At 40.5% G+C, this 12,006-nt stretch overlaps 1 protein-coding gene and 1 long non-coding RNA gene across 2 annotated transcripts in view; both read right to left on the reverse strand.

Moving 5' to 3' along the window:
• Positions 1-6,269: 6,269 nt before the first annotated feature.
• Positions 6,270-10,420, reverse strand: LOC129411067 (uncharacterized). The gene is made up of 4 exons (XR_008633131.1): positions 10,343-10,420; positions 9,426-9,467; positions 7,751-7,800; positions 6,270-6,898 (listed from the first exon to the last, which is right to left on the reverse strand). It is a non-coding gene; the product is annotated as an uncharacterized LOC129411067 (long non-coding RNA).
• A 152-nt stretch (positions 10,421-10,572) lies between these two features.
• The window catches only part of LOC110166075 (adhesion G protein-coupled receptor F5-like), a 19,932-nt gene continuing 18,498 nt past the window's right edge, over positions 10,573-12,006 (reverse strand). The window contains exons 6-7 of the mRNA XM_055160084.1: positions 11,767-11,931; positions 10,573-11,682 (exon numbers count right to left, since the gene is read on the reverse strand). Coding sequence (XP_055016059.1) covers positions 10,573-11,682; positions 11,767-11,931 — 1,275 coding nt within the window. The remainder of the gene's footprint in view (positions 11,683-11,766; positions 11,932-12,006) is intronic.

A 12,006-nucleotide genomic window follows, 5' to 3' on the forward strand; every position in this document is an offset into this window, starting at 1 on the left:
GTTCTGGTGACTCACTTTATTAACTAACCAAAGCAGCACAGAGGGAATAAGTTGGTCACAAAATGAAATGGAGGTGTGTAGAAGTGCTGCTTTAGGCTGAGTTCATACAGGGAGCAGGGGAGGGGAGTGAGGGGAGCATGTGGGAGGGCATCCGGGTAGTTTTAATGTACTGCATATACCATTAGATCACAAACAATATACTATACTATTCATTCAGCACAATAAAATGGAATATATAATAAAATATATAAAATAAATTACAAATACACAGACTTTGTGTGTTATGTATCTATGTATATGTATTTATCTGGGATAGTTGACAACCCTTTCAGTAACATGAAGGGATATGAAGAGAAGTGTTTGCATCTGCTGCCTCCACAACTCCTGAAAACTCTGCTGCTGCTACTTCTACTAGTACTATTACTAGTACTATTACTATTACTAGTACTTGTACTTGTGCTGCTGCTACTAGCGCCCTCTACTGACCTGTGACTGGATCAGCAGCTGCTGGATCGGGGATAAAATGCTGGAGGTGACACTGGTGGAGTTAGACCCTTGGAGGAGACACATGAAACTTAGTGAAAAACACAGATGGTTTTATTTTACCTGAGAGGGAATAATAGTCTAGTGTAGTAACAGTGGCAGCATTGACATTATGAAATGTACTTGATCTTAACATGGTCTGAACAAAACCAAAATCAAAGATGATTCTCCTGATGAAGTCCCTCACTTACCTGTCGGAGTGGTTGGCTGGGAGGTGCTGCTATTCACTGCAGTGCTTCCAATGTAAGTAGTAGGTGTAATAGTAGTAGTGAGAGTAGTTATAGTAGTAATAGTAGTAGTAGTAGTAATAGGAGTAGTAGTAGTAGTAGTAGTAGAGTAGTAGTAGTAGAGTAGTAGTAGTAGGAGGAGTAGTAGTAGTAGTAGTAGTAGTAGAGTAGTAGTAGGAGGAGGAGTAGTAGTAGTAGTAGTAAGAGTAGTAGTAGGAGGAGTAGTAGGAGTAGGAATAGGAGTAGTAGTAGTAGCAGTAGTAGTAGTAGTAGTAGCATTAGTAGTAGTAGTAAGAGTAGTAGTAGTAGGAGGAGTAGTAGTAGTAGTAGTAGTAGTAAGAGTAGTAGTAGGAGGAGTAGTAGGAGTAGGAATAGGAGTAGTAGTAGTAGCAGTAGTAGTAGTAGTAGTAGCATAGTAGTAGTAGTAGTAGTAGTAGTAGTAGTAGCAGTAGTAGTAGTAGTAGTAGTAGTAGTAGTAGTAGAGTAGTAGTAGTAGGAGGAGTAGTAGTAGTAGTAGTAGTAGGAGGAGTATATAGAACAGTAGTAGTGCCGGAGACCCATATTACTCCTGTAAATGATAAACAGCATTGATCAGGTCATTTATGAAAAGTGTTTTTTTTCTTTGTTCTGTTTTGCACATGTGCTGGCATATACAAATTCTGTTTATGTCTATACAAATATGTTTATCTTTCATTTCACATCTCTGAGGGCCCTGCGCAAAAAACTTTTGTATCTTTTGCTCCATCTACAGTTTTAAAACCACATCTGTCTTTATCAGGTTGTTTTGACACAGTCTGAGGAAGCAGTTTGGATCAACTTAAAATCAGTGGCAAGTCTGCACCTGCCTCCGTCTGTGCAGGTGAGTCTGTGTCTGCAGGTGAGTCTGTGTCTGCAGGTGAGTCTGTGTCTGCAGGTGAGTCTGTGTCTGCAGGTGAGTCTGTGTCTGCAGGTGAGTCTGTGTCTGTCTGCAGGTGAGTCTGTGTCTGCAGGTGAGTCTGTGTCTGTCTGCAGGTGAGTCTGGGTCTGCAGGTGAGTCTGTGTCTGCAGGTGAGTCTGTGTCTGTCTGCAGGTGAGTCTGTGTCTGTCTGCAGGTGAGTCTGGGTCTGCAGGTGAGTCTGTGTCTGTCTGCAGGTGAGTCTGTGTCTGTCTGCAGGTGAGTCTGGGTCTGTCTGCAGGTGAGTCTGGGTCTGCAGGTGAGTCTGTGTCTGCAGGTGAGTCTGGGTCTGCAGGTGAGTCTGTGTCTCGTTCAAAAAGCTTTTTCTCTGCTGTCACCAGCCTGTACAGTCCTCACAGTGTATTTAACCACAGGTGAAAGAAAAGAACACTATGTCTAACAGGGAAGTAAGTTTGTGTGTATTCACAGGGGTTTGTTCATTGACGCCACTGCTGATTTAAATCGGCAAGTTGCTGCACTGAATAAAACTGCACATTTGGTCAAATATGGTGTCAAATTTGATTGCGGCCCTAGGAAGCGGTGAGGTCCGTGTGGCTGTGTTCTTTACAGCTCTGGTTCTGACCTTCAAAAAATCTTCACAAAACCCCACAAAAAAATTTTAACTACAGGGAAAAAAGCCCTTGCTGCTAAGAGACATGAGGTTCTAAAGTTCTACACGCAGAGACTGAATATCACACTGACCTTGGAGAAGAACCAACAGATTCGAGCTCAGTCCACTCCCAGGTAAGTTCTAAAAAGGTCAGAAGAAGTTCAGGAGAAGTCCGATTTACAGCATTTTACATAAGGTAGATTTACGTCCTCTTTTTCCTGGACATGTCCTCTTTTTGGGACTCAAAAAAACAACCAGAATAAATTTTTTATATGACCCCAAAATGCCCAGGATTTTGACTTTGTCAGTTGAGTTTTGTGTGGGACAGTTTTCTTAGTCTTTGCTCATTGATCAGATACAATCATGGATCTACTATAAGATCTTATTACATTTCCATGGACACAATCAGCAGCGCTTCTCCTGCACCGTGTGTCTAAACTCCGCCTTCCCTCCTCACACGGACGGACAGCTCCTTTGATCACCTATCTGAATGTGCCAACATTTATTAAGTTTCTTACAGTTATATTAAGTTATATAACTACTGTAAAGAGATTCTAAGTCATAACTCAATTCTTCATGTTTTCAAACTCTACAAACTGTTTTATTTTGATGAAAACTGACTTCATATTAGGGGAGATAAGTTTATAAATCCCAGCTGTAAAAGTTTGTAGTTAATGCAAACTCAAACACATGTAATCGCGGCATGGGAATAGTCTGACATCTCAACACTATCCTGCAATAAATACAGGATAAAACATGTTCTGTGCCCTAGACTAAGGGGTCTTAAACACTTAAATTTTTGGTCCAGTCTGTTTTTGTTTTCTGCGCATGAAGCAGCTGAGCTTGGACCGCAGCGTTTTGCATTTAGAAATAATTTTTTTGATTTTGGAACATCATCTGTCCTGACAGAGACAGACGTCCAAATCGGGTCAAACCCAAAAGACAAAACTCTTTGCTCCATATTCCTGAGCCGTGCTCCTGTTGTCATAACAACAGTAGAGACAGGCAGCTCCGTGGAAAGTCTGCTGGTGCAGATTTTAGGGAATTAGTGTGAAACTCAACACAAAATGAAAATAACACAACATTTTAAGTTCTAAATCCAGATCACAGTGCAGACTTACAGGTGTGAGCACAGACTGTATATAAAACAAATATTGTCGGCGCTTTCTCTGTAACTGCTGCTGTGAGCCTCATCATTTTGGTCTTAAAATGTTTGTATTAACACACGTTACGTGATCCTGGTGTTTATTTCGTTATTATTTTGTTATTTTATTTCGTAATTGCCAGCGTCTGTGAGCTTCATTTGACTGGAGCCGAACGCTGTGGGTGACGTCACACTCATTTAGTCCACTTCTTCTGTGGGTGTGAGGCAGCAGTTACCTGTGGAGTGGTGACGTGTATCTCCAGCATCCAAACCATCATTAAGATCACCAAGAGGATCCGTCTGCTGGCCATGACCTTCAGAAAACACAGAAGAGGTGGAACTTTACTTTAAAGGGTCTGGATCTGATTTTCTCCCCTGTATTTGAGCAAAAGGAAATGCGGAAGGAAATGTGGGATTGTTTTTAATCACTGTAAAGCACTTTGTGTTACATGTTTGTATGAAAGCGCTTTATAAATAAAGTTTGTTTGATTGATTGATTGATTGAAAATGTGTCTTACCCCAGTTTAGATATATTGTTTAAGCAGCTCTGGAGGTGTAAATAAGTCTTATGCTGCCTTCATGTGGTGTGGGGAAGATGATCCTTTCCACTTGTAAAATGTAAATTACGAGTGTGTTGTGTTCAAGTGCTTTCGTTGTTGTAGTGAAGTGAAACCTGGTGGACCCCAGAGTTTATTCTGTCTTGTTACTTGGGTCAAACAGCTTTAGACTTGCTAATTCATCTGCTACAGCAAGAAGAGAACGCATCAAAACTCCAACCTCATGTCTGGAGAGGACACAGTTGGGACACACGTTCACACAAACTGGTCAGCAGTGGAATATCTGGAGAAGAGCCGTGTGGCATTGTGTGTGTGAAAAATGACTTTAGTGGGGCTAAACGTGCATTGAACTTGTTACTGAAACATAATTATACAGGCAAATTTTCTTCATTCACTGTTGTCCACCGAAGGTTATTTTCATCTGTGAAACTCAGGGCACCAAGGCTGTTCATTTGCAATTTCCCTCGGGCAAGTCATATTTACCATAATTCCTATAACACATGAAGGCAGCATAATTACATGTTGGGAAGTTGAACCTGAGACTTTCTTGCTGTGAGGCCGTCACCTGTCCAGCCAAGACCACCTGACTTTACAACTGGCCTCTTTTATTTACTCCTACTTTTGTTACTTGAGTTTTACTCTGTACAGCAGATGTGACATACAGAGGTTCCTTAACTGTTACACAGAAACTAGACTTTAAACAAAGACTAAAGCAAACAGTGTTTCCCATTAATACAGGAGTCTATGGTGCTCACATAATCTAAAATCCTCCCCCAATGTCTAAAAACAACCTTGTGGGACATATGAATCTCAGATGGAGCCAGGATTTTTTTTTTTTTTTTTTTTTTTTTGCTTTTTTTTTGTTGGTATATTTAGACAGAAAAAAAAATACAGAGTGGTTTTGAATATCTTATTTAGTATTTGAGTAAACTAGATATCACTGAAAACATTCCTTAATCATTCACATTTTCTCAGATTTTCTAGAGGTTAAACTTCATCAAATCAGGACTGGAATTACATAAAAAATCCTGTACATTTTGTCAAAATCTTAATTAAAGATTGGAAAGTTTAGTGGTAACTTTAGGGTGACCAACAATGTCCTGCCCTGGGCGTCTGTTTTTTCCTTTTTTTAAGTGGTGGAAATGTCCGAGTTTTCATGATCTTTCATTGGGGCTATTAAATTGAGCGTCTCTTGTAACTCTCTGTGCACTCAGAAGGAGCGAGCAGACACAAACAGTCGGTCAGTCTGCAACATGCCGAAGTGGAAATGCGCATTTAACGATGACTTGTACAAGAAATTCTCCGTTTTCCGTCCCGGTCGGGACAAGTGGGAGGTCATGTGCACAGGTTGTGAGGTGAGAGTAGCTCAATGTCGAGGCTCCACCCCTGGTAAGGTGTCCAGGTTTTCACAAATGGAAATATGGTATAAATACCCTAACTAACTTAAGGGGTGACCCTTATGTCCCCATGGGGAGAAACATGCATTTTGAGAAAACGCCCTTTGAAGTTACAATGGCCCAAGAAACGAATGAGTTAAATTAAATATTAAAACATCTTTCAGTGCAGAATAGACATGAAAGCGTAAATGCTACGAGACCAAACTGATCATAAAACAGAAAACTGTAAAATGTGTTTTGCCTGTAGTTTCTCCAATAACTGATGTAAAACTGTGGTAAATATTTAGCTCAGGTTTAATCCACCAAACCAAGTCAGAAAAACATGAACCTGTCCTAAAACAGTGAGTTAAGTGGACACTTACTTTTTCACTGGTGTCTGGAGAGCATCAGATCCACAGCAGGAGAAGTGCAGAGGAAAGAGTTCAACACTGACATATTATAGAGTCAGGTCACATGACCCAGTGATGACCAGACTGGATATGCAGGTTCTGATGGGACTGTACTATAGGATGTAAGAGATCACCCAGACATCCCAAATATAACTGTTCTTCCTCCACTGATACAGACATGGACTTTACAGATTATGGCTGTGACCCAACGGATCCTCTGAATCTGTCACTGGATTTAAGAACGATAAGACCTGAGACTTCTCCCTCAGACGTGTAATTAAATAAATGCTTTATAGATGCAGTTAATGCCATACAGTGCAACATTCCAGGCTAAGCAATAAGATCTCAGAGACAAGCAGAAAAGTTTAATAGTTTATTAAAACACACACACACACACACACACACACAAACAAATAATAACATTGATAAATACAAGAAAAATTACTGTAAAACAAAAGACACACGGCATATCCAGTAGTGATGCACAGGTCAGACCCGACCCACCAAAACCAAACCAAAGAAATGGGTTCAAATATTGGGACCCGACCCAAACCTTGCTATGATGGGACCTGACCCACCTGCACCGGCTTTACTTCTTCTCATTGAGTTTTCCGACCCACGCATCACTAATTTCCAGATATCATCTCACAAAAATGTAAATATGTTGTAGTTGAGTCTCCGGCAGAGCGTGGAGCAGATAAATGTTGTGTTGATTCATATTTCATTCTTTTACCATGTGATAATAAAAACAAAAACATTCCTGAATCTAGTGATCTTTACTGGGCTTTATAAAAACCCTCTTTGCATTTAGCTGTAAGATTCTGGGAACGCTCCGCCCACAAGCCTACATCACCCATTCTCCAGAAATATACAAAACATGATGCAAAACTGTACACAACAACTTCACAAACCTGAAAAACAAACATGGTGATCTAAATATATTACATGTTAACAGTTAAATATCCCCTGGAAGTAAAATACGCCCTCTTTATGATCAGAACGTTGCAAAAATGTACCACTTTTTCCAAATGTAAATAAAATGCAGTCCCATCTTGATCCTCCGGGTGGCGTGAACTTTAGTTTTGAGTCATGGCTCTCTATAATGTGCACAGAAAGAAGAATTTAAGCTTAATCATTTCTGATAGATTTCTGTTTGGATCATTATTTTACTACGTTCTTGAGAACTAAAGTGATGGTGGAGAAGGTAATAAGACATAATATTTTACATATCAGAGTCATAACAGCAGTGTTGGGGAGTAACAGATTACATGTACTGGAGTTATGTAATCAGAGTACAAATTATGAGTAACTGTATTCAGTTACAGTTGCTGTTTCAGTGAGTGGTAATTGGATTACAGTTACTTTGTTGAAATAAATGGATTACACAGTGGGATTTTCCTGTTTTCGCGTTTTGGGCTATACCCCCCACCCCTCCCCTGCCTTTTTTTTTTTTTTTCCCCGTAATTCCACTCATTGCCGGAAACTAAACCAGGTCTAAACCAGGACTAAAACCATGTCTAAACCAGGACTAAAACAGGACTAAACCAGGTCTAAACTAGATCTAAACCAGGTCTAAACCAGATCTAAACCAGGACTAAACCAGGACTAAACCAGGTCTAAATCAGGACTAAAACAGGATTTAACAGGACTAAACCATGCCGCGCAGACCGTGTCTCCTCCTCTTCTATCAATAATATTTTTAATTTGGTTCAGTAAAATTTGGGCTTTTTATTTTCTTTTTTCAGACAAAACATCTTATGTTACGATATCCTCATCTTTGCTTCTCTACAGCAAATCAAGTAATCCAAAATAATCAGATTACATTACTCACTTTAAGTAATTTAATGGATTACGTTACAAACTACATTTTGGTGTGTGTAATCTGTAATCTGTAGGGGAATACATTTTAAAAGTCACCTTCCCAACACTGCATAACATCATGTACTTACTGTTTCTGATCTGGAATTCTCCGACATTTTTTGCACATGATCAAAAGTATCTGTTGAAAAAAAGATGTCATTCTTTAAAAACAGGAAAAGAAAATGTGTTCTCGTCCAGATAAAAGCTCACAGTCATGTATTGTGTGGTAAAAACTGCTAAACAAGAAATACATTGGGATTGTAAAATATAATAACATAATAATAATCTTCAGATGATGTTGCTAGTCTTAGATGCAGGATTATAATTAGTTTGCATGTTCTGGGTTGATGGGGGAAACTGCATAGTCTGAAAGAAACCCACTAAGGCACAGGCAGAACATGCAAACACCACCCAATCTGACACATTGACAAAAAAAAAAAAAAAAAAAAAACAACTTGTGAAATCAACTCCCTGAGACTATCCCAGACACTTGATTCTCTGCCATGGTGCATTTATGGTTTTGAAATCAATTAGTTCAAAATGCAGAGAAATTATACTTCTATACATGCATCCTGAATTTCAGACTGGGAAGGATTTTCTGAAAAAGTGAGCATCAAACCGCCATGTTTGTTTTCCCAGTGGGATGCGTCTATTGTCAAAGCCGATCTTTTCAAGTCTTTTGTACCATTTTGTTTCTGGTTCTGATATTGTCATATTTTAGTTTTGGCATTCGGACGTCGTAATTGTGTGGTTGTTGAATGTCCCAACAGCGGAAAACAACTTGAGAAACGGGCTTCAGAAGTTTGCGAACTCCATAAATACAAAAGGGAATCAGATGTGTGTGACTGCAAACCTCTGTTCAAACTGTTTCCCTTCACAGCGGAATTGAAAAATAGTGAAAGGTGAAGGCGATGGGCAGGTGAGATCCACAGGAAGGACCAAAAAAGATAAGAAATCATCCCAAGTTTGTAGCGAACATTTTGTATGTGGAGCTCCAACAAAGCAAAATCCCGTTTGTTAAGTGAGAGGTGCAGAAGACAAACAGACTGAGCTGCACTTTCTTGTTCTTGTGGTTTTACAGCAACATCACATCTTGGTCTCTTTGCAGTGGAAGGTGTTTCTTGGTGAACAGCTGGTGCTTTTCACTTTGGCGTTGACTTTTTAAATTCGTAACCAAGGTTGAGCGAGGGATCGGGATTTTGCTTTGACATACAAAATGTTCGCTGCAAACTCGTGATGATTTAGGCAGCCAAAGGTTTCATTTTTCCTCCTTCCTGTGGATCAATCCTGCCCATTGCCTTCACCTTTCACTATTTTTCAATTCCACTGGGAAGAGAAACAGTTTGAACGGAGGTTTGCAGTCACACACACATCTGATTCACTTTTGCATTTATGGAGTTCACAAACACATTTCTCGAGCCATTTTCCACTGTTAGAACATCCAACAACCACACAATTACGATGTCCGAATCCCATAACTAAAATATGACAATATCAGAACCAAAAACAAAAGCGCTATGGTTCAAAAGACTTGAAAAGATCGACTTTGTCAATAGATGCATCCCACTGGGAAACCAAACATGGCGGTTCGATGCTCACTTTATTGGAGGATCCTTCCCAGTATGCACTGCGCAATGACCGGAAGTCTGAAATTCAGGATGCATGTATTGATGCTTTTTGAGATGCTTTTTGTCTTTTCTGTCTAGTTTGAAATTTAGGTACAGGCCATTTAATAAAGAAAATCTGCAGAAGTCTTTAACAAACCTTAGAATCGTAGAGCGGTCCAAACACTAGAATCCACAATCCCTAGAAAAAAGAATGTGTGTGTTTACTACAGAAAGAGACTGCACACATCACGTCACCATCATTCCATTAATAAAGATTTACACTGTGGCTCTTGGGAACAAAAGGACTTGTTTCTACTAAATCGCTTTACATCATTGTTGTGTTTCATCAACACGTGTTATAGTTTGTTACTAAATATTTCACGAGGATTGTTCCAAACCTACTTACAGCAGGGTTTTGTCACTGGTCATTGGTTTGTGGTCACACGGATTACCTCCTTTCTATACTTTTTGATTGATGTATTTATTTTGTAACATTGCTCCATCATTTGGCATAAAACATCCATGGAGACAAGCAGGTGGCACAAAGGCCAGGTCAAAGATCAAATCTGTGGAGAGGCGACCACACTAACTGTACTTCTGTGTGTCAAACGAGTCTGTTTCACATGTAATCTTTGCATTTCATCAGTGTATTTTCAAACATCTGTCCCAAAATGCAAAACCTCTGAATAGAAGCGTTTGACCCTATTTCCACACCAGTCTGAACGTAGCAAAAGTATGTATTCTTCAAATATGTTGGAAGTAACTGAAGATAGTAACTGAAGAATTGCAAGATCAGTACTTTTAAGGTGACTGAGACATGTGTATGTTTTTCTTGAGAGATTCAAATGGTTTTACTCCTCACCAGAAAAGTGTACTTTGAAATACTAGAATACAATGTATTCAGGGGCGGACTGGAAATGTCCAGAGTGACCGTCTGCCTGTGGGCCGATTTGCACAGTTTGTGGGGGAAAAGTCCAGGGTCGTTTGTGGTTGTAGTCCGCCCCTGGATGTATTACAGTGTGGACCTGTTCACCAGGGAACCCACATAGGCGTCTGTAAGTATTATCTACACACCTTAAGAGAATTGAAGACACCAAAGGCGTAGTAGATTCCAGAGCCCATAGCGCCACGGATTGCTCCCACTCGAAGTCCATTAGTCAGGCAAAACAACAGGAAGAAAACGAGCAGAAAGACCAGCCGCATCAGCAGCTTGCCATTTGCCTCCCTGTTAACTATTCTGCTACTGCGGACCAGCCTGTACAGAACCACACTGAGCAGCACTAGGTTGGCCAGCACTATGGTCATCACTGGTACGACAAAAAGGAAAGAAGAGTCATTTCATTACAGAAATTTGGTAAACACAAATCGTAAAAATTGACAATCACATATTCCCCTTGTGGTGCTGTGGTGGCTATTGTGAACGTGGCTAACAGCAGTGGAACTCCATACCCCACAGCAAAACCAATGGTGAGCATTTTAACATTGGACATGTTGGGGACGGTCAAGGAAGTTTTGCAGAAAAGAAGCAGGCTCGAGACGAGCATCCAGGAGAGAAGGGAAACACAAAAAAAGTGCCAGAAATACACTAAGTAAGAACATTTCCAAGAGGTTAAAAAGATGTCAGGTTTGTGAAATGAAAGGGCGAAGATGCCGTCTTCCAACAGCTCGCAGATGGCCATGTTTATGATGGTCACATGTCTCATCAGACAGGTGGTGTTCGCACGTATGGATTTCCAAAAACATCCCTCCACTAGGAGGCATATCAGGATGCAGAATACATTTACTACAGCTCCAAAATAATAAGATTCATTCACATAATTACACATAGGAGTATGAGTGTTAAGAACTGAGAAAGCACCGGGACGACTGCAGTTACAAACCACAGTTTCATTCATTTGATTAGTGTAACATATCTTATAGTGCCAACTCCCCACTCCTCCCCTCAGATCATGTTTCCAGAGAACACAGAGGTGTTGGCTTGTGGAAAAGGTCTTCATCTTGAACCTCACATGCACTTCACGGATCTGCAGCTGGGGAACTGTGACCAGGACCACGTCTGTGTTGATGGTACCGTTGTCTGAGTATGGGAGGACAGGGGAGGGCGTCAGAGCGCCCAGTGTGGAGAAGGTCATGGTGGTGATGAAGGCACCTGTCTGTCTGGGATCTCTCTGTGTGCCTGGGATCTCAATAGAAACAGTGGGGCTCAGGTCTTCTGTGTAAGATCCGTTGAAGCTGCTTTTTTTCAGCTGTATGTGTGGAGTGGAGATGGAGATCTCTCCTTCTAAAGATGCTGACAGATCCTCCAGTGCCCTCAGGAGGTTGGAGGTGGCATTGAAGCTGCTGTTTGGAGACAGAGAGTGCCAGGAGCCAAATGCCTCCTCAGAAACAAGGACATCCACTGTCTTCAGAACATTCTACAGACAAAAGAGGAGCATCAGTGATACTGTTTAAATGTAATGATATTTTATGTAATATCTACTCAAACCAGACATCAGCACCTCCATGATTGGAGCCGTGACCTCAGTGATGACGGCAGAGGTCACTTTAAGAATGTCAACAACTGACAAGATGGTAGAAGCTGAATTATGAACTTCTTTTTGAAGAGAAGTAACATTTTGAGAGAGCTTTTCAACAAGCACCTTCAGTTCTGCAGAGCTCAAATTCTGGCGATACAATACAAAACATACAGTGTTAGTATCATAACAGTTTGAGTGCTGTGTTCTGACTGAATTTATAAA

Source organism: Boleophthalmus pectinirostris, unplaced genomic scaffold (genome assembly GCF_026225935.1).
Source record: "Boleophthalmus pectinirostris isolate CB_2022bp ecotype Guang Dong unplaced genomic scaffold, ASM2622593v1 HiC_scaffold_3, whole genome shotgun sequence".
NCBI classification, from domain to species: domain Eukaryota; kingdom Metazoa; phylum Chordata; class Actinopteri; order Gobiiformes; family Gobiidae; genus Boleophthalmus; species Boleophthalmus pectinirostris.